Genomic DNA, 25,958 nt, shown 5'->3' with positions numbered 1-25,958 from the left:
TGAGCTACTGCCATCAATGGAAGTTCTTTACCTGTGGAGGCTACGATGGGATTAATAGCACCCTTTACCCCCACAAAACGGGATTTCTGTTCCACACAGGTAGAGGTTGTTCTGGGTGTGAACAACTACAAAAGCCTTAAAGGTGAGAAGGATGAAGCTGACGTGTGGTTCCCCAGGCCAGTACCTGGGCGAAGCTCTGGGCAGCTCAGCCTGGCTTGGACGAAATGAATCAAAACCCATCAGCTCCAGATTGGAACCGGTGAGACTGAAACTGAAAATGAGGTCTTGTCACGCCCAGGGCAGAGGAGGTGCAGGAAGTGAGAGCAGTTCCTTGGAAACACTTAATGAGATTAGAGCATCAGTTTCTGAAAAAATGCATTTGCATTTTAAAAGAAAAATTTTCCTCTATTCAGGGTAACTCCCCACCACCCCTTCCCTGAGACAAGATACAATTCAAATCCATTTTTCCTGTGAATCGTAAAGAATAACAGGTAATATTTCTCAGGTGGTTCCTCCAAACAAACCAGGGTTACTGTGCCAAGGACTGCATGAGCATGATCTCTTTATTCCCCACAACAACCCAGTGAGGAAATTATTATCAGTACGATGCAAATGTAGAAAATGAGGCAGGGGGAAGTGAAGGAAACTTTACTAAGGATTCAGAGCCAATATGCCTCTAAAGTTATCTGGGCTTCCTCAGCACCACTCTGTCTTCATCCACCTACCCTGTCTTCATCCACCCACCCCTTCACTCACCCAGAAATAATTTTTAAGGATCTTCCATGAGCCAGGCACTAAGTTACATGATAAACAGGAATAGAAACTTAAATATGTATATGTATATATGTTTGTATTAATATATGTAAAGTTTTTGGAGCACACTGCTGCCTCAGGGCCTTTGCACTTGCTGTCTTCTCTGTGCATAAGGCTCTTGTTCTGTGTAGCCATGTGGCACCCTCCCTTACCTCCTACAGGTCTTAACTCAAGTGTTATCTTCTCAGGGACCCCTTTTCTAGCCACCCTAACAAAAACTGCAACCCTCCACCCTGGCATTCCTCATCCTCCTCCCCTGCTTTTTTCCTTCACAGCACGCATCACCATGCAACGTGCTGTATACTTCTTTACCATCATCGTCAGCTTTTTGCTTTGTCAGCACCCTAGTGTGGGCTCCATGAGGATAGGGTTTTCCATGCTGTCTCCCTAGTACTTAAAACCATGCCAGGCACATGGCTGATTAAACATTTGTTCAACAAATGAATGAACAAATGAAGGAAGGAAGGGGCAGTTCCTTTCATTAGGAAAGACCTCTCTGATGAGAACTGAGGGAGGGCTGGTCCTGCAGAGCCTGCGTGAAGACTGGTCCAGACAGAGGAAACAGCAGGTGCAAAGGCCCAGGGCACAGAATCATGCTTCTCAGTTAAAGCAAAGGAAAAGGGGCTAGGGGCTGGGCCCAAGGAGCAAAGGTGATAGGGAGGGAGATGAGTTTGGGAGGCTTCCAGGGATAGATAAGTAGGGCCTGGTGGCCAAGGATAAGGAATTCAGATCTTATTCTATACTTTTTAAGCACACTAAGTTTTAACTAAGTGTGCTTAAAAAGTATAGAATAAGTTTTAACTTAATATAAACCACTCCCTGTTTTAACTTATTTCATCCTTACATTGAGTCTGTGAGGTCGGTGGAATAATTACTCTCATTAAACAGATGAGGCAAATGGGTCTCAAGGAGGTTAGGCCACTAGCCAGGGTCCCACGGCCAGTAAGCAGCAGAGGTGAGAATGCAGTGGAAGCCACTGGGGAGCTTCTTGGCTCCACGCTCCCTCCAGAATCCCCCTGAGTGCAGGTCCTGTGACTCACGACTCTCTGGGGTCCTCCTTTGAGTAGGATCTTTGAAGCCACCTAGTAAAGACTCTGTAATAGAAGGCATGACCCAGGAGGAGGGAGAACAGGAGGCCAGGCAGGGGGAGAGGCATAATCCGGCACTTGGCGGTCACGCTCCAGGGTGGAATGTCACCTGCAGAGTTTCTGGAGCTCACCACCTGCCCCATGAGAAAGTGTGTGTGTGTAACCTGACCTCACTGGCGCTACCTGTTCTGAATTTGGGAGCAACCTCTCTCTGCCCCATCGCTTCCACCCTCAAAGCCTTCACCATGGCAGCCAGCTTGTTCCAGGGCAGTAGAAAGGGCACTGACAGCTCCAAGTCACAAAAAGGAGTGTGTCTGTGGATTTCACCACTGTGCGAGAATTGAAGATCTAGGGTCTGGAGACTCTCACGGCTTGGCAGAAAGTGAGTTAGAAATGGTTTACAAGGGGGAACTCTGGAACCAGAGTGCCTGGGTTTGATTCTGGTATGACTTTAACCTGGTTACGTAACTCCTCCATGCCCCAACTTCCATGTCTGTAAAATGGGCTCATAGCCTAGTAGTTGTATAATAATTAAATGAGAAACAGTACAGAGTACTGATCAGGAGAATAAACTCTGAAGTCAGACTATGTAGCTTCAAATCTGGGCTATCTGTGCCATCTCAATCAAGCTGCTTGACCTCTCTGCATTTTGGTTTCCTCATCTGTAAAATGGGGATAATAACAGGACCCGCTTTTTAGAGTTGTGAAGATTAAATGAGTTAATAGAGTAACGCCGGGCATATGACAAGTGCCGAATGTTTGCTCTGATGGTGATAAAGAGGGAGGAGGAGAATGAATCTAGAGTTATGTTGCTTTGAACAGTGCCTGGCAGAAAGTAGGTGCTCATAAAAATGAAGGACAAAAGGGAGAGGCAGGGATTCACCTACAGGACAGCTGCCTCTCAGCTCCTACCAGTGGCAGCCAGCAGGGAATGTGGAGTGGAGGCCCAGAGTTGCTAAAGCCTTCAGCCTTTTTTTTTTTTTTTTTTTTTTTTGGAGACGGAGTCTCACTCTGTTGCCCAGGCTGGAGTGCAATGGTGCAATCTCGGCTCACTGCAACCTTCACCTCTCAGGTTCAAGCAATTCTCCTGCCTCAGCTTCCCAAGTAGCTGGAATTACAGGCATGTGCCACCATGCCCGGCTACTTTTTGTATTTTTAGTAGAGACAAGGTTTCACCATGTTGGTCAGGCTGGTGTCAAACTCCTGACCTCGTGATTTGCCTGCCTCAGCCTCCCAAAGTGCTGGGATTACAGGTGTGAGCCACTGCTCCTAGCCAGCCTTCATCCTTTTAAGAGAAACTAGAACTCCAGATTTGTATGTGAGTGCTCCCAATTTTTACAAATTCACTTTTACTTAAAACCTAGTGTAAACCAAACAAAGACAAACTCCAGGGCCAGATGTGGCTACGGGCTGCCCTGTGCGCAACCATTGTTTTGAATTTACCATGGTTATTTGGTTCAGAGGAGAACGACGATGGAATGGTACATTTAACCATGCACCACGCCCCCAAGGTGTGCCAGACACTTTACATCCCATCACCTCACTTTCTCCTTGTAATCGGCACCCTCTGAAGTATGCCATTATGCCCCCATTTGACAGGTGAGAAAACTGAGGCTCAGAAAAGTTAAACGGTTTGCCTGAGATCATTTGGCTGAGAAGCAGTGGGGCTGGGATTCCCCACTCAGCAGCCTATGCCCTTTCCTGTTACTACCGGCTCTCAAATGAGGACAGTTGACTTGTGTCTCTACTTAAGTGGACTTGTGTCTCTACTTAAGTGGACTTGTGTCTCTATTTGGAAAGAAAATGATGAATGTCTTTGAACAGGGCTCAGTACATTTTCTTAAACTCTCAAAGGCCCCAGGGCGGTTTACAAGAATGGTCCAAAGTGCCAGGAAGAATGAGGGTGTGCTCCTCACCATCCAGTTTTGGCATGAGAGCCCAAGCCACTTGGTGGTACTTTCATCAACGCAGTTCCAGCTCTGTAACCAGCATGTAAGGAGAAATGTCATTATCTTGCTGACAGCAATAATTACTCATGGGAGCCTGCATTGGCTTCAAAGCCAATTCCTTGTGATGTTATATTCCACTAGACGCAAGTCACTTTTGTTTTCTAAGACAGTTACACAGCATTTGCGCCCCGTGAGTTGGCGTCAAACAGATAGTGAAGGAAAAACAACGAGGGGGTCTCAGGACACCAGCAGCAAATCCCAAAGCCAGCCAAAGAAAGGGTTAAGCCCTATGGTTAAACATAATAGCTTAATGCCTTTTGCTAACTCCAAGCTCTACCAGGAAGGCTGACAGATCCCAAACAGAACAAACAATAGCTGGAATTGTTCTAGTGAAAACTAGTTCGACTGCATCATTTGCCAATACTTTTTTAAACAACTTTGATTTTTCTCTGCTTCCTTGACTCCAACCCGACCTGAAAGCAAGAGGCAGACGAGTTCTTGTCCTAATGTCAAACCCCTGTAAGCAAGACGCCTGCTTGGACAAGGGGATGGCAGAACAGAGTAGAGGACAGAGCTCAAAGCCGGAAGCAGACACTGCAAATCACATCCAAGGGCTGGGCCTGGGACTCACCCCAAAGTGACTATCATCTGTGGTGGTGTCAGCATTTCTTGGAATTGGAGACCAAGAAAGGAAGTTCAAGATATGAACGAGCATATTTTTATCTCTAACGATGAGACAGAATTGTCAGAGATGCATGCCAAAGTTTTGGTTCAGAGGCAAGCATTTAAATGGCAGGGGGAGAAATTGTCCTAAGGACAGTACTTTGGAAAGGATGCGTGTCTGTCGCTTACGATATTCTCAGGGTGACCTAGGACCACCACATCTGTTGACCCAAACTCACAGCAGGAAGCCTACCTTCTCTGTCACTCAGAGTCCACACAGTGGCGTCAGCACGGTGAAACTTCAGTGTCTCCAGACAAGCGCTGTTTACAGTGAGGCTGGCTGAGATCACTAGTTCTAGCATTTCCTTATACCTGAAAGAAAACAAAGGGAAATATAATTTATTCATTAATTATGCATGCTTGCTAATGATTCCTATTTCTTTCCCTAAGAGTATAAATATTAAAGCTGATTACCTAAACCCAGCCTTCTTATAAATTCCACATGATAAAAATTCACTGAAGTTTTCATCAAAGGGAAATGAGAAATTAAAATGAAGTTCTTGCTCCCCGCTGGAGAATACACCCAGTTGATTAAAACATTCCCCTCCTTCTTGCTGTATTTTGCCATTAGAAAAATTATATTTTGGTCTCTTTTCAATGTCATATAAATGAGCCAGAGCAAACTAGGGCAACTTCCCAGCTGAGGAAGAGGGAGATAGGCAGAGAGGGAGCATTTGGATTTAGATTTCCAAAAGCCAGAGGCTTAGGGAGAACGTGGAGTTGACTGTGGTTAAGAGAGTGGGCGGGGTGGCCCACATCTGTAATCCCAGCACTTTGGGAGGCCGAAGCGGGTGGATCACAAGGTCAAGAGATCGAGGCCATCCTGGCCAACATGGTGAAACGCCATCTCTACTAAAAAAAATAGAAAAATTAGCCGGGCATGGTGGCGTATGCCTGTAGTCCCAGCTACTCGGGAGGCTGAGGCAGGAGAATTGCTCGAACCCAGGAGGCGGAGGTTGCAGTGAGTCAAGATCGCGCCATTGCACTCCAGCCTGGCGACAGAATGAGACTCCATCTCAAAACAAACAAACATGGTACTACTTGCACGGACGGAGAAAAGCTCAAAAGGCATCGGCATCATTAACAGCTCTCTAGGTGGCAATACTCCACAGTTCATCACTGTGGTCCTGACCAAGAGAGAACATACTGGCTCCTGAATTACCCATGATTTTTATAATATGCTATGGGGGGTGGGCAGGGGAGAGCAGGGATGAAGTCTCCTTTGGTCTTTCTCATTTTTTAATTGAAAACATTTCCAATTCTTGCACCATGTTGGTAGTTGCTCCTTCTAAATTCTGGCCGGGCGCAGTGGCTCACGCCTTCAATTCCAGCACTTTGGGAGGCCGAGGTGGCAGACCACTTGAGCCCAGGAGTTTGAGACCAACCTAGGCAACATGGCGAAACCCCATCTCTACGAAAAATACAAAAAAGTGAACTGGGCATGGTGGCACATGCCTGTGGTCCCAGCTACTCAAGAGGCTGAGGTAGGAGGATCACCTGAGTCAGGGGAGATGGAGGGTGCAGTGAGCTGTAATCATGCCACTGCATTCCAGCCTCGGTGACAGAGTGAGACCCTGTCTCAAAATAAATATTAATAAATAAATTCCCACCCACTGGGTTTAGAAAATGAGGTTTCTGGTTAATGCACACACTACTATACATGGTGTAGCAATTTTCCAAGGTCTAAACTACAACCAGTAACGTTTAACCCACAGTTGTCTTCAGAGAAAGGCTAAATTTATTGTGAGCACATCATTATCACAGTCATCCTTGGCAAGATCAATTACTATTCGGTTAGTGAAACACAACGTGGCCATCAGTGGTGTGATGCTTATAAACTCAGATCCCGCTGGGAAAAGGTTGCAAATTCAAATCCCAGTGGGCTACCCACTACTCTGAGCAAGGTACCAAACTAAAAGTTTTCTCATCTGGAAAACAGTCATGGTGAAGATTAAAAAAGGTGATTCATGTATTTAAAAAAAAAAAAAAAAAAAAAAACACTATTTTAATAGCAACTTAAATGCTTATTCAAAATAAAGTTCAAAAATACAGCCACCCCTCAGTGTCCCAGGAGGGCTGTTTCCAGGATCCATTCCCGCCCCCTGCCATGGACACCAAAATTGGCAGGTGCTCAAGTCCCTTATAGAAAACGGTAGAGTATTTGCACATAACACACATACATCCTCCCATATACTTTAAATAATCTCTAGATTACTTATAATGTCCAATGCAATGTAAACACTATGTAAACAGTTGTTATATACACTGTTTTAAAATATATATATATAATCTTGTTCTATCTTCCAGGCTGGACTACAGTGGTACAATCTGGGCTCACTGCAACCTCTGCCTCCCAGGTTCAAGAGATTCTCCTACCTCAGCCTCCCGAGTAGCTGGGATTACAGGTACATACCACCACACCCAGCTAATTTTTGTATTTTTAGCAGAGACGGGGTTTTGCCATGTTGGCCAAACTGGTCTTGAACTCCTGGCCTCAGGTGATCTGCCTGCCTCGGCCTCCCAAACTGCTGGGATTAGGGGCATGAGCCACCGTGCTCATCCCACCCCCTGAATATTTGGATTTGTAGTTAACTGAATCCTTGGATTGGAACCAACTGTACGGTTAATGGACACAGATGCATTCCACAAAAAGAAAACTACACTCAGGAATGATCAACACTGTTTTCAAGAGAATGGCTAACTCTGGGGGTAGGAGGGGATATAATTTTGGAAGTGGCACCTGTGGGGCTTCGACTGTGTAGTGTTTTAATTCAGAGGCTGACACTACCTATGGCCCGTAAGCCAAATCCAGCCCACAACTGTTTTTGTGTGACTCATGAGTCAGGAACGGCTTTCACATTTTTAAACGGTTGCAAAATAATCAAAAGGATATTAGCCTGGGCGCAGTGGCTCAAGCCTGTAATCCCAGCACTTTGGGAGGCCAAGATGGGTGGATCACGAGGTCAGGAGATCGAGACCATCCTGGTCTACACGGTGAAACCCCGTCTCTACTAAAAAATACAAAAAACTAGCCGGGCGAGATGGTGGGCGCCTGTAGTCCCAGCTACTCGGGAGGCTGAGGCAGGAGAACGACATGAACCCAGGAGGCGGAGCTTGCAGTGAGCCGAGATTGCGCCACTGCACTCCAGCCTGGGAGACAGAGTGAGACTCCGTCTCAAAAAAAAAAAAAAAAAAAAGGATATTATTTCATAATATGTGAAAATGATGCAAAATTCACATTTCAGTGTCCATAGGTAAAGTTTTATTGGAACACTGCCCTGCTCACTGGTTTACTATCCTGTCTGTGGTTACTTTCACACCACAGTGTTAAGTGGAGTAGTTTCAACAGAGACCATGTGTGGCCTGCAGAGCCGAAGGTATTGAGCATCTGGCAGCAAAACTTTGCCAACCCCTCTATCAGTTAAGCAGGATGCTGGGTACCCTATTTTTGTATGTTTTATCCATCTTTGTATGCCTGAAACACTTAATTTTTAAATAAGAAAGCCTTTATCTCAGGGCTTGCACATAGGAAATTCTTTACATATATGGACATTTTGATCTGATGAGAGAATCCCACCCTGATACGGTTTGGGCTTTGTCCCCTTCAACTCTCATGTTAAAACGTGATGTGATCCCCAGTGTTGTGGCAGGAATTTGGGTCATAGGGGTGGATCCCTCATGAATGGCTTGGTGCCCTCTCCATGGTATGAGTGAGCTCTTGTTCTGTTAGTTCACAGGAGAACTAGTTGTTTAAAAGAGCCGGGCATCTCTCTTGCTCCTTCTGTCACTGTGCGATGTGCCTGCTGGCCCTCCACCATCCACTGTGAGTAACAGCTTCCCAAGGCCTCACCAGAAGCTGAGCAGATGCTGATGCCATGCTAGTACCACCTGCAGAACCGTGAGCCAAATAAACTTTTTTAAAAATAAATTACTCAGTATCAGGTATTCCTTTATAGCAATGCAAAACGGGCTAACACACACACGAATCAGCTCTAGTGTTTACATGTTTATATTCTCTCTCTCTCTACATATATATATGTGTATATATATATGTGTGTGTATATATATACATACACACACACATACATACACACAATGTTTATATCAATGTTGAGTCTTAAAATGTCCCCACATATACATGCATCCTGGTACCTGTTTTTTTGTTTCTCAAATGCCACAGGCACTCCAGGATAGAGGCCTAGGTGTCTTGCTCCCTCTGATACATCAAAGCATATTGTATGGTGCTTAGCAAATGGCAGACATTGTAGCTGTTATCTGGCTACAGGTGCCAGAAATTTGCATTTTATCTAAACTAATTCCCTTCATTCTTTTGGGTGTGTGCAAATAATTAAAGGTTAAAAAAATAAACAATGAGGTTAAAAAATCTCACTAGTCTCCAGATATCCAGATGCTATGAGAGTATTAGAAGTAGCAAATTGTTAGCCAACTGACCAAATCTGGTTAAAAACAAAGTGAATTGTTTCCCCGACTCCCTGGGGTTTAAAAATATTTGAGGTAGTTGCCAATATTTAAAAATGAGACAATTTCACATAAAAATCTAGATTTTCAGCTTTTGTTGAAACTACAAGAGTACTGCCTTATTCTTGTGTGGCAGCAACCAACTGGCACTGAACAGTGGCTGCCCAATTAAGTCAAGGTATATGGACTCCATTTTGTCACAGACCCCACCACTCCCTACTCTCTTACATTTGACCCTCTTTTTCCATTTGTATTTCCTCCTGGTCCCTACAGGCATTTGCATTTGAGAGCTATGTCATATGTATTATCAGAAAAGCCTGCTAAGGAAAGAGACAGCAGTGTGACACTTCTGGCCTCAGTCACGTAGCTTATTTACTTTACTGAGTGTTGCTGTCATCCTTAAGAGCTCTTACACATCCAAAAGAGCATTTGTTGATTTTAAGCAGAGCAGGAATGTGTTTGTGAGTCTGAACTCTGGGACAGAGTATTGTTACTGGCTTCTGGTGTATTCACCTTAGGTCCTTGCCTAAGGTTCTTGAAGCCCAAGGCAATGGGGAAATCATCTTTATTTCTTCCACAGCACTTGACACAGAATCCTGTTCATTCCATCGTCTAATTACCAACTGTTGGAGGAAGGGAGAAAAGAAGGGGCAGAGGGAAAGAGGGACAGGGAGGGAGGAAATCTTATTTAAGCCATCACCTTCTTCCAACAAGATTTTTAAAAATTATTATTTTCCACCACACTCTAGACAATGACTCTGACATATGAAATATGTAAATGTTTCCTTATAAATGATGCCATGTTGTTTTATGTGTGGTATGTGTTTTAATTTAATGAATAATGTGCACAATATCTCATTCTGTTTAAAGGCTTTTTCAGTCTGCACTGATTTAAAAATGTGCATATTACTGGATGCATATCTAGTTTGTAGTTATAATTCTATACTGTACACCCACTCTATTGAATTTATGCAATGCCCTGGTGGTGAACAGCTAGGTAGCCTTTATCTCTCAGCCACCTTATAAACAATGCTGCAATGAACATCTCCATTCATCTTCATTTTTTTAAATGCAGTATCTCTCCCTACATACACTATATACACACACATTCCTAAAATGTATTTATATCCAAGGTGGAGGATTTCTGTTATGGAGTGTATGTGAACTGAACTTGAACAAGTACTAGCCGACTGTTCTGCATAATTCCTGTGCCATTCTAGATTCCACCAGAAGTACATAAGCGTTCCAGTTTCACAAATTCTGGCTAATATTTGGCACTGCCCCACTTTCTACTTTTTGCCAAACTGATGCGTGGAAAGCAATATCTAATAGTTGTTTTGATTTTCATTTCTAGGATTACTAGTGAGTTTGAGCATATATTCACATAATTGTAGGCCATATGAATGTTTGGAAATTGCCTGTTCAGATCTTTTATGCTTGCCCATTTTTCTACTGGGTTATCTTTTTTTTTTCTTATTGATTTGTTGGAGTGCATTACAGAATCTAGGTATTCACTGTGTTGTTTGAATGCTGTAAATTTCTTCTCTTAGTCTTTCATTTGTCTGTTTTATTTCTATTGTCTCTTGCAGAACAAAAAATCCTTACATATTTACCTAATAATTTCTTTTTGTAGGTATAAAAATCCTTTCTCTATTCTTGGGATTTAAAAATTTGTCTACATGTTAAACTATTCACTTAGAATTTTACCTTTCATATTTAAGTCTTTAATTCATTTACAGTCCGCCTTTTTATGGGGTTTAAAGTTTAATTTTTCTCCATATTGAACAAAAATAAGCCATTTTTCCTAACATGTATTACACTGTCCAGCTGAGTGCACCTCCCAGCTATGATGGGATAGCTTGTATTTTTAGCCAATCTCACTATCATGATCAAAAATAAAAGCTATAAAATATTGTCTTAAGGGATTGGAAGTCAACCAAGGCAGGTCCTGAGGGACCAAGATCCCAGAGAGATGAAAAACAGACTAAGTTTGACTTCTATCAAGTTTCCCCTCAAGACATTTGCCAATTTATAATCAAAGAATTAAGAAGCAACAGCTTAGAGTTTTTCAGTCTTATGGAGCTGCGGAGACAAAAACCGGAGTTCAGGATGACTAAAGTAGTTAGGACACAGGAGCAAAGATTGTAGAAATATGAGAACCACAGAGGTATGAGTCTGATATTGTTGACAGTTATCAGCCTTGAGGCATTTGCTGATACCCAGGCTGGGGGTGGTGAGAGATAGAGAAACCAAGCAAAAAGGGGTAGCTATGAAGGCAAGAAATTGAGCAGAGCTTTTTTGCAGTTGCCTAATTACAGGAAGGCAAAAAATGGAATTCACCCTCAATAAGGATGAGGAGCCTTGAGAAACACTCAAGGCTTTTAACTGGGACCCTGAAGGGTCACTTCCTTGGAGTTAGGGCAAACAAAATAGATCCTGCCTTGAGTCATCTCAATCCCATATTGGACAAACGTGATTTGCCTCTACTATCATCAATAGCCAGAGGAAAAATGTTTCTTTTGGGGGAGATGTCATCTCCCAGAGTCTCCACAATGTTTTATACACAATACAAAAATTACCAAGAGACAAAACCAAATGATCAAAAACCAAGACAAAAACAAAAACCTCACATGAGATTCGGCTATTGAAGTTGTCAAACATGGAGTCCCTAGCAACTGTGATAATATAATTAAAAAACTGATTTAAGATGAGAATGCTGCTAAAAACAACTAGGCTCTTTAAAAATGGAAATTACTGGTTGGGCATGGTGGTTCACATCTGTAATCCCAGCACTTTGGAAGTCCGAGGCGGGTGGATCACTTGAAGCTGGAGTTTGAGACTATCCTGGCCAACATGGTGAAACCCTATCTCTACTAAAAATAGAAAAATTAGCCAGGCATGGTGGCAGGTGCCTGTAATCTCAGCTACTCAAGAGGCTGAGGCAGGAGAATTGCTTGAACCCACGAGGCGGAGGTTGCAGTGAGCTGAGATTGCACCACTGCACTCCAGCCTGGGTGACACAAACACAACTCCATCTAAAAAAAAAAAAAAAAAAAAAGGAAATTATAGAACTGAGAAATGAAATAAATAAAATTAAGAACTCGACAGATCAGTTGAACTACAGACTGGACATAGTGGATGAAAGAATTAGTGAACTGGAAGGTAAGTCAGTAAACAGATCTCAGGAATAAGGTTGAAAAACAGGTTTAAAAGAGCATAAAAGAAACATGGAACATGGTAAAAGATCTAGCACACATGGAGTGGGAGCCACAGAAGGAGAGGAGAGAGAGAGCAAGTTGGAAACAATATTTAAAGAGAAACTGACAAAAGACCTTCCCAGATGGATGACAGACATCAAGTCATGGAATCAAGAAGTTCTGTGAATCCCAAACAAGATAAATAAAGAGAAAAGCATTCCTGGGCATGTGATGGTCAAACTGCACATGTGCACAAATTAATCTTAAAAGCAACCAGAGGGGGAATAAAAGACATAATCTTTAAAGAAGGTATAATAAGACTGAGAAGCAGCTTCTCAGCAGAATTGATGGAAACCAGAAAACAATGGAATTTCATCTGCCAATGTGGAATTCTATGCCAGCAAAAAAAAAAAAAAAAAAAAAAAAACTTCAAAATGAAGACAAAATCAAAATGAAACAAACCAAAATTAAGATAGTTTGCCATCAGTAAACCTGCACTAAAAAAGAAATGTTCTGGAAGCATGAAAATTCAGCAAAGATAAAGAATAACGTAAAAGGGTAAATATGTGCAGCAGGAGGATAGATAAATATAATCAACATGTTTTAAGGACCTTGCATTTTCTTGGAAATGGTAAAAGTACTAATTTATAGTAAAGTTTTAGATATATCAAGGATGTATCCTATAATATTTAGGGTAACCACTTAAATAATAATAAATGTACACATTTCATGTACATATATTACATTAATTACAGTAAATGCAAACAGAATAAATACAACACTTGAGAGACAAAGATCACCAGACTGACTTTAAAAAACTAACTACAAGAGATCCCTTTTAAATATAAAGATATGCCAAGGTTCAAAGCAAGGATTCAATAATATGAATACAACACAAAAGAAAGCTGGCATTACCCCAAGTAGATTTTAAAATAAAAAGCATTATTAGAGATGTACTGGGACACACAGTAATGATAAAATAATCCACCAATATATAATTCAAAAGTTTATTTTTTCCAAAATTAATGTGCATGAAGGAAGGGACTTGACTGATTCTAGGTCTCTGTTAGATCTGGAATTAGATCTGAAAAATCTAAAATACCTATAGCAATTAAAATAACTAGAGCAATCAAAACACATCATCCTTTGGAGGCAAATAAATGAATAGCACTAACAAAGCCAAAGCTACAGAAATATTAATCTTCACAAAGTAAACATGACCCTGACTTGAGAACCTGACAACTGTTCTTTCCTGCGGGCAGCTACAGCTACAGGCCCTGGTGACTTACAGAAGCAAACTATTAGCCACAGAGTATAGGAATGTGAATAAGCAACTCAAGGCAACTTGGTTTCCAGAGTTAGTAAAACTCTTCCAAAAATTCTAGTCATGGTTCTCATTTCCCAAGCACCTATTATATGCCAGGCAATTTTCCTGATCACATTTACAGTATCTCTTTTAATTCTCTCCACCACGCTGGGAGATAGAAGGATCTGTCCTGTATTTCCTCCAAGGCCGACTAAACACAGATTCAAGTCTGAGCAAAGTGCAGTCACCAAGAAAATGTGAAATCGTTCCTGTTTGGTGAACTTATCCTGTTCTGCCACGAAGATCTAAGAAGAAACTTTTCAAATGTCAGCACACTCCATCAACGGATGGATGGATAAAGAAAATGTGGTATGCATATTCAGTAGAATATTATTCAGCCATGAAAAGAATGAAATCCTGTCATTTGCAGCAATGTGGATGGAACTGGAGGTCATTATGTAAGTGAAATAAGCCAAAGACAGAAAGACAAATATGGCATGTTCTCAACCACATGTGGGAGCTAAAAAAGTAGATCTCATGAAGATAGAGAGTAGATTGTGATTACTAAAGGCCAGGAAGGGTGGTGGGGAGGATGAAGAGAGGTTGATTAATGGGTACAAATATACAGTTAGAAGGAATAAGACCTAGTGTTCAATAGAACAGTAGGGTGACTATAATTAACAATAGCTTATCATACATTCCAAATAGCTAGAATAAAGAGTAATTTGAATGATGCTAGCATAAAGAAAAGATACATATTTAAGGTGATGAAATCCCAATTATGCTGCTTTGATCTGTACACATTATATGAATGCATCAAACGATCATGTGCACCCTGAAAATCCGTCCATCTATTATATACCAATAAAAAAAGACTAAACAAAAGTGTAAAAAACTTCTCAGCACACAGTGAGTTGTCTTATGAACCACATTGTTTCATTATTGAATTGGAGGAGACAATGGAGGAGGGAGGCCAGTCTCTGGTGTTTGAGGCTGCTAAAGGTTTTAACCTGGCCCTGATTACATTGCTCGGTTTACGGATACTAGAAATAAAAACAGCTCACAGTTACAGAGCATTTACTCTGGGGTTTAAATCTCTCTGCACGCACTGGCTCATTTCATTCTATGAAGTAGGTAGAGATAAGGAGACAGGTTCAGAGATTGACCTGGCCAGTTAGTGGTAGGGCCAGGATTCTCAACCAGGTGATCTGGCTCCAGATCTGTGCTCTTAACCACAGCTGGCAAACAGCTCTGGATCACAATTTCAACTCAGGGCCCATCGAGCTCTAAAGTCTATTAAGCTACCCAGTCAGAGCACCAGACCTGTTATCTGCTCCAGGGGTTCAAATCCCAGCTATGTCCACGTCAGTGGTGTAACCTTGGGCAAGTTATTTCACTTATCTGAGCCTCAGTTCTGTAAGATGGAGTAAATACTACCCTCCCCGCCAGGTTTTTCTGAGAAAAATGAGTTAGAGAAGGCATTGGGTATTCAACAAAGGGCAGCTGAGATTATTTGCATTCACACAGACAAAAGCTCGAAACACACTATTCGTTTCATTCCAGGTAGACACTGGAAACTGTCATGAGGATCACCCGGAAACCACTGGTTCCTATTGTGGTTTGAGGGGCAGAGCTGAGCTCTCCTGCAATTTGAGGGGAAGGCTTCCTTCACATTCTCCCCACTCTCCCCACCTCACAATTACCTGAAATCGGAGACCAGCTTATTCTCTATGCAGGGGGAAGGAAGAGAGAACTCAGACAGCCTTCACAGAATCTGGGGGAGGAGAAAGACTTAGCTTCCCTTTCATGAAGGGAGGGAAGGGAAAGGAAGCAAAAGCATGGAATTCATTTACAAAAAAAAAAAAAAAAAAAAAATTCTTTCTTTGTTGCATTGTTGTAAAACCCTGATAGCCCGGCTACCTCAGAAGAGAGCCTGAAGGAGCGGGAAGAAAGAGGCATTCAAGAGCCCCCACCCTGTGGCCTCCTTGGCCTGCTGCTCCTGCGGCTTGTGCCATTTGTTACCCTTGTCACCACCCCTGTCCCTGGGGACTGGGAAGAAGTGGGGGAGCCCGAGAGATGACAGCTGGGGGGTGGGGGCAGGGGCAGCTTCAAAGGCTGGGAGGGATCAAAAGCAGATGGAGGGTCCCCAGCGGGTGGGCTGCTCACCTTTCCCCACCCCCGTGAGTGCACCAGCTACCTTGGCTGAGGATGGTGGCCCTGCCTGTTAGATGCAGAGGACAGATGGCCAGTCAGCCAAGGGGACTTTGGAGAGGGCCACTCCCAGCATCCTTCACGGGCTGAGAAATCAAAGCCTGCTGACTTCAATCACAGGCTTCTGAACAGACAGCAGCTGTGGCCCAAACCTGGACGTCTCTGGCAGCCTCCACCAGCCTCATTCAATTTCCATTTAAAATACATCTGTGAATCACAAATCAACTTGGCTTCCCCCATTTCAGGGGGTAGTTGCTCACACCAAAAGCTCAGGATCGCTCTTACTTCTCCCTCTCCTTCAATCCATCTCCAGGCCTTATAAAGTTCACCTCCACGGTCATTACCCAGGTCCAAGCCACCATTCTCCCTGCCCAGGAAGACCACCGCAGTCCCCCTGCCCACCTCCCTGGGGCCACCATGGCCTCCCTCCAGTTTGTTCTCTGTGCAGCAAATGACAGCATAAATGTGAACCTGCCCCCCTCACCTCATCCTTGTTTATAACCTCTGACGGCTTTCCATTGCTCTTAAGATGAAGAGAAGACTTCCGAACATAGCCTTGATCTGGCTTCTCATCACTCAATGTCTGATTCCAGCACACTGGCCTTTCTTTTGCTTCACGCTCCCTCTTGCCACAGGGCCTTTGCACATGCTGTTCCCACTGCCTGGAACTCCCGTCCCTCCTCTTCACCCTGCAGAGGTCTCAGTTCCAGCAGGACTTCCCCAGGCCCTCCCTGAGTGAGCGATTTCCCTCCTGCAGCTTCCACAGGCCCATGGCCCTCTCTCTCACACACCAGTCACTGGAACAGTTTTTACAGGTGTTTGCGAGTTATTTAATTTCCCTAGGTCTCCCCATGACTCTCAGTCCACGTGGCTTGGCTGGGACTGACCCTACTAACAAGCTTGGAGCCTGGCAATTAGCATCTCCCATTCCTCGGTCTATAGTGATTGGCTCCAGGGTGGTGGTCACGTGAGCCACCTGGGGCCAATAGGAGGCCCAAGATGAACTGCTGGAGAAGAGACGCTCTCTCCTGCTGCATACAAGCCCTGGAAGATGTCTACCTGGAGCCGTGGGCAGCCCTTTGCCTGCGAGACTACAGACTGCCTTTGTGTTTTAATACAGGTGTATCACGCCCTAGGTGTTCAGTGTGAAAAATTAGAGTAGGAATCAGCTGTGGGTCCAGCCAGTGAAATTCAGCAGCTGTTGTCACTTCAACAACCTTGGGGAAGAACTCCACAAGCCACAAGGGTGTGATCACAAATTCCTCCTCCTGTCCACACCTCCATCTACCTCTACCCTGTCTCCTTTAACACGGGGAAGAAGGTGTCATTGAATAGAAGTTGTGGGACAGGGCTGCAATGTGTTGCGAACCATCTCCCCAGATAAATAAGGCAAATTCAGTTTCCTTTGCAAAGGCTAGAAGGCAGATGAATGGATCAGGAACACAGCTGACATTAAAGCCATTCACTGATTCATTCATTGAGTCAGGCTGCCCATCATTTAGAATCACTGATGCTGTTTACGTAGCACACCAAAGAGCAAAGCTGCTACTCCTTCACTAATTGATTTCATCTTTCTTCCCCTTCCCCTGTCCTTTAAGGGCTTTCTTAGAGCCAGGGGCTGTCTCAGGCATTGAGGATACAGTGTCCAACCAGACAGACAAGTTCCTGCTCTCCTGAAGTTGGCATTTCAGAGTGGGATTTGCCATCCAGACTTAGTGGGAATTCCTCAATGGGTGACCCCAACTAATCCACCTGTGCCGCCTCCTGCTGAGATAAGAATTGCATGGCCCTTTCTCTCTTAAAATAAAATTTTGGTTACCCAAATAACATCTGAAAACATTTGTAAATACATTTTAAAATTTCAGATAAGATTAGAGTCACATTGGGGCACCACCTCCCACCAGATGTATCCACAATTAACAGGATAAATAGCTTATAAATACAAACACCCACACACATTCATTAAAATATACAGTATTGTTTTTACAAATGTGTTTTGTGAATGGTTGTTGACCGCTATTGATCACGTACATCTTGTTCCAAGATGTTTTTCACTCTAATAATAAAATACCTTGCTGTTCATTCCATGCCATGACACAGAGACCTAGCTTATTCTTTCTCATTGCTGCACGGTATCTGTAGGTATGTCTGTGTCACAGTTTACCTGTCCAGTCCTCAGGGGTCCCACATTGTTGTTAGGATAATGAATTCCACAATGACTGGAGCAGGTCTTCATGGGTGCACATGCCTGGAGTTCTCTAGAAGTAATACCCCAAGGAAAGACTGCGGGCCCCCCAGTTTAAAACCGTAAAACCCGTTTGCATATCGCTCCTCAGAGTGGTGAATCCAATTTATACTCCCCGCGGCATGTCCCATGTCTTCATCCCTTGTGCTATTTTTACTCCCTGATAGGAAAGCTTTATCCAAAAACTCTCTTAAGGTCCAGGCATGGTGGCTCACGCCTGTAATCCCAGCACTTTGGGAGGCCGAGGTGGGTAGATCACGAGGTCAGGAGATCGAGACCACCCTGACTAACAAGGTGAAACCCCGTCTCTACTAAAAATACAAAAAATTAGCTGGGCGTGGTGGCGGGCGCCTGTTGTTCCAGCTACTCAGAAGGCTAAGGCAGGAGAATGGCGTGAACCCGGGAGGCGGGGCTTGCAGTGAGCCGAGATCACGCCACTGCACTCCAGCCTGGGTGACAGAGCGAGACTCCATTTCAAAAAAACAAAACAAAACAAAACAAAAACTCTCTTAGGAAGACATAAACAGTTATTCTATTTTTATAGAGACAGGTGCTTGTTGTGTTGCCCAGCAAACTCCTGGTGTCTACCTCCTGGGCTCAAGCAATCCTCCTGCCTCAGCCTCCCGAGTAGCTAGGACTATCCCATCACACCTGGCTAGTGTTTTCATTTTTTTTTTTTTTTTTTTTTTTTTAAGACAGGGATCTCACTTTGTTGCCCAGGCTGGTCTCCAACTCCTGGGTTCAAGTGATCCTCCTACTTCGGCCTCCCGAGGTGCTGGGATTACAGGCGTGAGCCACCGCACTCAGCTTACATAAGCAATTGCATAAGCAATATGCCTCCGCAGCAGCCTATTCACAGCACCATCCTTCAGCCAAGCAGACTGAGTCCTAGGGAATCTTATGACGAAAGGAAACCAGCTTGAGTCCTGAATCTCAGTTCCAGACTAAACTCTCTCACCTATGCTTGATGAATTCTCATTCACATGAGCTCGGCATAGAATAAAAAATAAAAACGGCTAATGGGAAAGCTTTCACTCTACTTCCTCCTGGGTTCAAGTGATTCTCCTGACTCAGCCTCCTGAGTAGCTGGGATGGCAGGTGCCCGCCACCACGCCCAGCTAATTTTTGTATTTTCAGTAGAGATGGGGTTTCACCATGTTGGCCAGGCTGGTCTTGAATGCCTGACTTCAGGTGATCCACCCGCCTCAGCCTCCCAAAGTGCTGGGATTACAGGCATGAGCCACTGTGTCCGGCCTGCTTCCCTCATTCTTGATCGCCTGTAAAACATCGCCCATCATTTGGTCAATCAATCCAATTTTGCTGTCCCTGGTATTTTTAAAAATCTTTTTCATTTTATTTTATTTTATGTATTTTATTTTTTAAAAGACTGGATTTCACTGTGTTGCCCAGGCTGGTCCTGACTCCTGGGCTCCAGCAATCCTCCTGCCTTGGCCTCCCAAAGTGCTGGGATTACAGGCATCAGCCACGGTGCCTGGCCTGCTTCCCTCATCCTTGATTGCATGTAAAACAAGGGCCATTATTTGGTCAATGAATCCAATTTTGCTGTCCCTAGTATGATTTTGTTTTTTGTTTTTTTATTTTTTTTGAGATGGAGTCTCGCTCTGTTGCCCAGGCTGGAGTGCAGTGGCGTGATCTCCACTCACTGCAAGTTCCACCTCCCAGGTTCACGCCATTCTCCTGCCTCAGCCTCCCGAGCAGCTGGGACTGCAGGCGCCCACCACCACGCCCGGCTAATTTTTTTGTATTTTTAGTAGAGACGGGGTTTCACTGTGTTAGCCAGGATGGTTTCGATCTCCTGACCTCGTGATCCACCCGCCTCGGCCTCCCAAAGTGCTGGGATTACAGGCATGAGCCACCGTGCCCAGCCGCTGTCCCTAGTAGTTTTAAAAACTTATTTTAGGCCCGGGGCGGTGGCTCAAGCCTGTAATCCCAGCACTTTGGGAGGCCGAGACGGGCGGATCACGAGGTCAGGAGATAGAGACCATCCTGGCTAACCCGGTGAAACCCCGTCTCTACTAAAAAATACACAAAAACTAGCAGGGCGAGGTGGTGGGCGCCTGTAGTCCCAGCTACTCGGGAGGCTGAGGCAGGAGAATGGCGTAAACCCGGGAGGCGGAGCTTGCAGTGAGCTGAGATCCGGCCACTGCACTCCAGCCTGGGTGACAGAGCGAGACTCTGTCTCAAAAAAAAAAAACTTATTTTATTTTATTTTATTTTATTTTATGTATTTTATTTTTTAAGGGACTGGATTTCACTATGTTGCCCAGGCTGGTCCTAAACTCCTGGGCTCTAGCAATCCTCCTGCCTTGGCCTCCCAAAGTGCTGGCATTACAGACGTGAACCACTGTGCCCGACCAAAACTTTTTATTTTGAGATAGTTTTAGATTCACAAAAAGTTGCAAAACATAGTACAGAAAGGTCCTGAGTACCCTTCAACCAATGTCTTCCACCCTGTGATTACATCTTACATAACCATAGTACAATGTCAAAGCCAGGAAACTGAGGTTGGTTCAGTGCATGTGTAGCTCTGTGTCATTTTATCACATGTGCAGCTCTGTATAACCGCCGCTGCAATCTAGAGAACAATTCCATCGCCACAAAGATTTCCCCCCACCCCAGACCCCCTGACCCAAAACCCTTAACCCCTGGCAACCACGAATCTGTTCTCCATCTCTAAAATGTCATTTTGAAAATGTTATATAAATGGAATCACGCAGTATGCAACCTCTTGATACTGGTTTTTTAGAAAAACACATGATGCAAGTTCAGATGCCTGCATTTTACGATGCATGTTCCAGTAATCTCTAGGCCCACAAGAGGCAACCTTTAAAAAGGCACCCAACGTGCAGTGACAGACTGGGATAGGACCACACACGTTCTAGTTGATTCCTGGTTGGGTTCAGCAGGGCCCTGGAGCAAAATGTAGAACTTTATAGAATATGTCTCAGGCAGAGCCATTAAAAAGAAAAAAAGAAAAGCCAAACCAAACCCACAACCACCAAAACAAGGCACAAAGCAAAACACCAAGGACTCTTACTTGTAAGGGAAGAGTCCTCCTGCCAAGGATGGCTGCAGAACACAAAATGCTTGAGGCCACTGGGGGAGTCCTGGAGTCCTGATATCCTACCAAGAGGCAGGCAAGAGATCCAGGGAGGAAAGAGAATCCTCAGGTTGCAGAGGCATTTTGCTTTCAGATACCACATCAGCAACATTGTTCTTCACTGTTCCTCTTCCTTTCCTTCACCCCAACCATATAGCCCATTGCAATGACCTGGACCCATGTGAAACCATTTAAACTGTGGCGAGCTTTGTTCTGAGTCTACAGAGCAAGGGCATTTTTATTGGGGGAAGGGAAACAGGCAGGAGAGAAATGTTGAAAAATGGGTAAGAGAAATTGAATATTGGAAACCAAATATGAGAATATCTTCACTTGGTCCAAATTATTGTATGTGCCTCCATGAAGCTTTGACCACTATGAAAGTGAAAATAATAGTAGTTCATGTAGACTAAGCACTGTCTGTCTACAAGTCAGACATTGTTTTCAGTGCCTTTCATATTTGAGTCCCCTTAATCTTACCAATAGCCCCTATGAGGTTGATAGAACTTTAATCCCATTTTACTGATAAGGAAAGTGAGGACAGAAATTGAAGACATTTGCCTAAAATCAATGGTAAGCAGCAGAGATGGATTGAGAGCCCTGTGCTTTGAATGTTCCACTCTTCTGCCATCTGCCATTGACAGCAGCAGATGTCTTAAAATTAATCTTTTCTAATGACAGATCTCCTCTAATTACATCATTACCCTGAAATTGAACGAGCCATGCAGTGATTCATAAGTTGTTGTTGTTGTTGTTGTTTTTTTTTTGAGACGGAGTCTCGCTCTGTCTCCCAGGCTGGAGTGCGGTGGCATGATCTCTGCTCACTGCAAGCTCCATCGCCTCCCAGGTTCACGCCATTCTCCTGCCTCAGCCTCCTGAGAAGCTGGGACTACAGGCGCCCGCCACCACATCCAGCTAATTTTCTTGCATTTTTAGTAGAGATGGGGTTTCACTGTGTTAGCCAGGATGGTCTCGATCTCCTGACCTCATGATCCACCCGCCTCGGCCTCCCAAAGTGCTGGGAATACAGGTGTGAGCCACCGCGCCCGGCCAATTCATAAGTTTTTTAAAAAATGTTTTTATTCTTGTTTTGAGGTTGGCTTTTATTTTATACAATTTTTATGCAATTTCATATGAGTTTTTTTTTTCCTTCTCTTTTGGTCTGATGGCTTCATGGTGAAGGCTAGAAGTTTCATTTTTAATGAAAAATTTCAAACGTATACAAAAGTAGACTGAACAGTGCAATGAACTGCTGTGCACCCATTACTTAGACTCAACAATGTTCACGATTTTTACCAAATGTGTCTCTTCACAAAATTTTGGTTTATTTACTTTTCTCTTTGCTGAAGTGTTTAAAACAAATTCAAACTTGAAGTCTCTTCTCTCCACCACACTTCATTTAAAAATATGGACATTCTCTATTATCACACCTAACAAAATTAACACTCATTCCTTGTGCTGTCTTGAACACAGTCCACATTCAGTCTTCCCCAACTGTCTCAACACACCCTTGTAAGGGTGGATTGTAAGATACGGGATCTAAATAAAGTCTGCATAGTAGATTTGGTTATTGTATCGCCTACATTTATTTAATCTAGAATAGCCTCCCCCTCCTTTTCATACAGATTCTAGATGTGTTGGAGAAACTAGGTTAGTTGTCTTGTAGACTATCTCATGTTCTGTATTTGTCTGTCTGCCTCTTTATGGTGTTGTTAATACATTTCTCTTTTCATTGTATTTCCCATAAATTAGCTTGAAATGTGATTAGGTTCAGAGTAATTTGGGGGAGGGTAGCAATGTTCTGGAATTGGTGCTGGGCTCTCACCACTGCATCTCATCAGGAGTCCCAGGTGTCTCCCTTCTAGTGACACCACGAGGGCCCTCGTGTACAGGTAGCACCTCCTGCTTCCTCCATTATAAACTTCCCCATTAACCTCCAATCTGATGGTTTCATCCACTAACGTTCGTGGCCTGAATCAATTCTTTCATTAGGAGTTTAGAAACTTTAAAATATTTATTTGTAAAGAAGAGAGATATTCCAGAATATTCCAATAATGTTAATACATTTGTTCAGCATTTACATTCTTGAAAGTTGCTGTCAAAATTCTTTCCTCATTGCACACTCCCAACTGGACTGTGAGGTGGGCAGAGCCAGCAGGAAATTGATAGAGTGGTGACTAAATAGCTACCTCAGGTGCCCGGGTGCCTGAGTTCAAATCCTGGCTCTGCCACTTGCAAATGGAGTGGGATCCTCCTTGACTTCTCTGCTTCAATTTTCTCACTTGCCAGATGGGGATAAAAAGGGTCCTGACCTCCTAGGGCTGCTGTGGGGATAAATGACTTCCTACTTGTGTAGTTCTGAGAGCAGAATAGGATACAGAGTAAGTGCTCTTCTCCACCCTTAGAAGTAAAGAAACTGGGAGGCCAAGAAATCAAGTAAGTTTCCTCAGGTCCCACAGCTAATGATAGGCAGAGCTGGAACAAGGCGCAGATCTCATTTCACCACATGACACTGTGCCAGTGGAGTGTTTTCCCACATTCCATGTTTCCTAATTATTTTGAAAATGATTACAAATAATTAGGAAAACCACCTTTTGGCTGTAATGACTTGGAGTAATTAATACCCAAATGACTTAATATAACGCTTAATCCAAAACGCTTCCCACCCTCCAATCTCACCTCCTGGAAGTTCTGTCCTTATAGCTTCTCCTGCAGGGACATTATCCTTTTTGGTATTATTTGAACCTAGTGAGTTGATTCCCACTTTATAGCTTTTGCACTGGCTGTTCCTTCTGCAACAAATACTCTTCCACCTGTGGTGTTTTCTCAAATGTCACCTCTTCAGAGATTCCTTTCTTGATCATATTGTCAAACTCTTCCCACATCCCCCCAATCACCCCCTGCTTTCTATCCCACGACTGTGTTTTATTTGCCTTCTTAATTCTGATCACTATCTTAAAATATGCTGCATATTTCTCTGTTCACTTTCAGAGGCTGGGGTCTTTGTCTGTCTTGTCATTCCTGTGTCCTTAGCATCTAATAAAGTAATTGTAATCAGCACTAAACAGGCAATGAGTATCAGCAAAATGAATATTGAAAAATGACACTGCAGCCTCATATACAAGGATCATGCACACACCACTTATCATAACAGTTTTTATATCTAATTCTTTTTACAAAAGAAAAAATACACATGCTCGTGGTAAGAGTTAGAGCAACATATCAGGTGAAAAGATAAGTTCCCCATGGTCCCATTGATCTGTACTAATTATCATTCACGGTTTGAGTACACCATGGTAGAGACTGTTAGGTGATCCCCAACATTCTTTCTCTTCTCCCTTCTACGAAAAACAACTGATTCTTAGCAGGGCACTCAGCCACCCAGAATAAAGACTACATTTCCCAGGTTCCCTTGCAGTTAGGTTGTGGTCATGTGACTAAGCACAGTCACTAGGGTGGAATCAAAAGTGATGCAAGTAACATGTAGGTTAGGTCCTTAAAGGAATGGGGTGGATCTTTCTCTTTTTCCCATTCCTATTGGATAGAATGTCATGTGATGGAGTCATCTTGGACAATGAGGAAAAGAGCAGCACCTTAAGGATGAGGAAACAAGATGAAAGGAATCTGGGCTGCCGACGACTTTGCAGAGCAGAGCTGCTATATCATCTCAGACTCTCAGATGAGAGAGAAATAAACTCCTAGGTTATTTATGCCACTGTTATTTAAGCTCTTTGTTACACAGAGACAAATCTACATCTGTCTGTATTTATCTACCACCCACTATCTCTTATCTCCTACCAGATCTTCTTCAGTGCATTTATGTGTGTGTGTGTGTGTGTGTGTGTGTGTGTGTGTGTGTGTATGTGTGTGTAGCAAATTTATATTATGGAGAATTCCAAAAACACTGCAAAAATACTCAGACTCATCTAATGAGCTTCCCTAAACTCATTACACAGCCCCAGCACTCATGGCCAGTCCTGCCCCATTTCCACTTCATCTACTTCCCCCGTCATAGTATTTTGAAGCAAATTCCATAATATCATTTCATTTGTCAATATTTCCATGTAAGTCTCTCTCTAAAAAAAAGATCTTTTTTTTTAAAACATAGCCACAATATTCCTTAATATTAAGCCACAAAATTCCTTAATATCACCAAAAACAGATAATAGTTTAACAAAAAACTCTGTTGTGTTTGATTTTACTTCCATTTAAAAATACACCCTGGACAGTTTTCGACATCAGTACACATGGAGCCATCTGCTGCTTCTTCAACGTCTCCACAGTACTCCATTGAAATGACGTAGCAGAGTTTATTATTTAACCATCCCCCCACTGATGTACATCCAGGTTATTTACAGTTTGGGTTTTTTCCCCCTATTTTAATCAATGATGCAACGAACGTCTCTCTATCTCAGAAATTCTCAGCCTTGGCACTATTGAGGTTTTTGGGCTCGATGATTCTTTGTTGTACAGGGAATTTCAGGCTGTTCAGCAGCATCCCTGGCCCCTCTATTCATCAGTTACCAGTAGCTGCCCTCTCCCCGAGTTGTAACAACTAAAATGTCTCCAAACATTGCAAAATGTCCCTTGGGGTCAACGTCAACCCTGGTTGAGCACCTCTCCTCTATTTTTATATACATTTAAGCAGAAAACCCTAATTTCTATAGCAGCAGCCAGTAGTGAAATGGAAACAGAGAAATTTTCAAAATGGTGGCTATTTGAGAAAAAGATCAATTCACATTCGCTCTGGATTTTAGGAAGTACTTTCACCGCACTTCAATCGCGCTTAACTATGGAAATCTGAGAACTGATTCTTCACCAAGAACTGC

General features: G+C 43.4%; 1 protein-coding gene across 3 annotated transcripts in view; it reads right to left on the bottom strand.

Annotated features, from left to right (window-relative positions):
• The window catches only part of EYA2 (EYA transcriptional coactivator and phosphatase 2), a 300,584-nt gene that overhangs the window by 197,919 nt on the left and 76,707 nt on the right, over positions 1-25,958 (bottom strand). For all 3 annotated transcript variants that reach the window (XM_010384164.2, XM_030915788.1, XM_030915789.1), the window contains one exon: positions 4,767-4,885. In XM_010384164.2, the coding sequence (XP_010382466.1) occupies positions 4,767-4,875 (109 nt within the window). In that variant the 5' untranslated portion in view covers positions 4,876-4,885. Of the gene's footprint in view, positions 1-4,766; positions 4,886-25,958 lie in introns of those variants that run through there.

The sequence above is a fragment of the Rhinopithecus roxellana genome, chromosome 13 (assembly GCF_007565055.1).
Source record: "Rhinopithecus roxellana isolate Shanxi Qingling chromosome 13, ASM756505v1, whole genome shotgun sequence".
Taxonomy (NCBI): Eukaryota; Metazoa; Chordata; class Mammalia; order Primates; family Cercopithecidae; genus Rhinopithecus; species Rhinopithecus roxellana.
The sequence above is the reverse complement of the archived record's forward strand: the minus strand, read 5'-3'. Positions and strand labels throughout refer to the sequence as shown.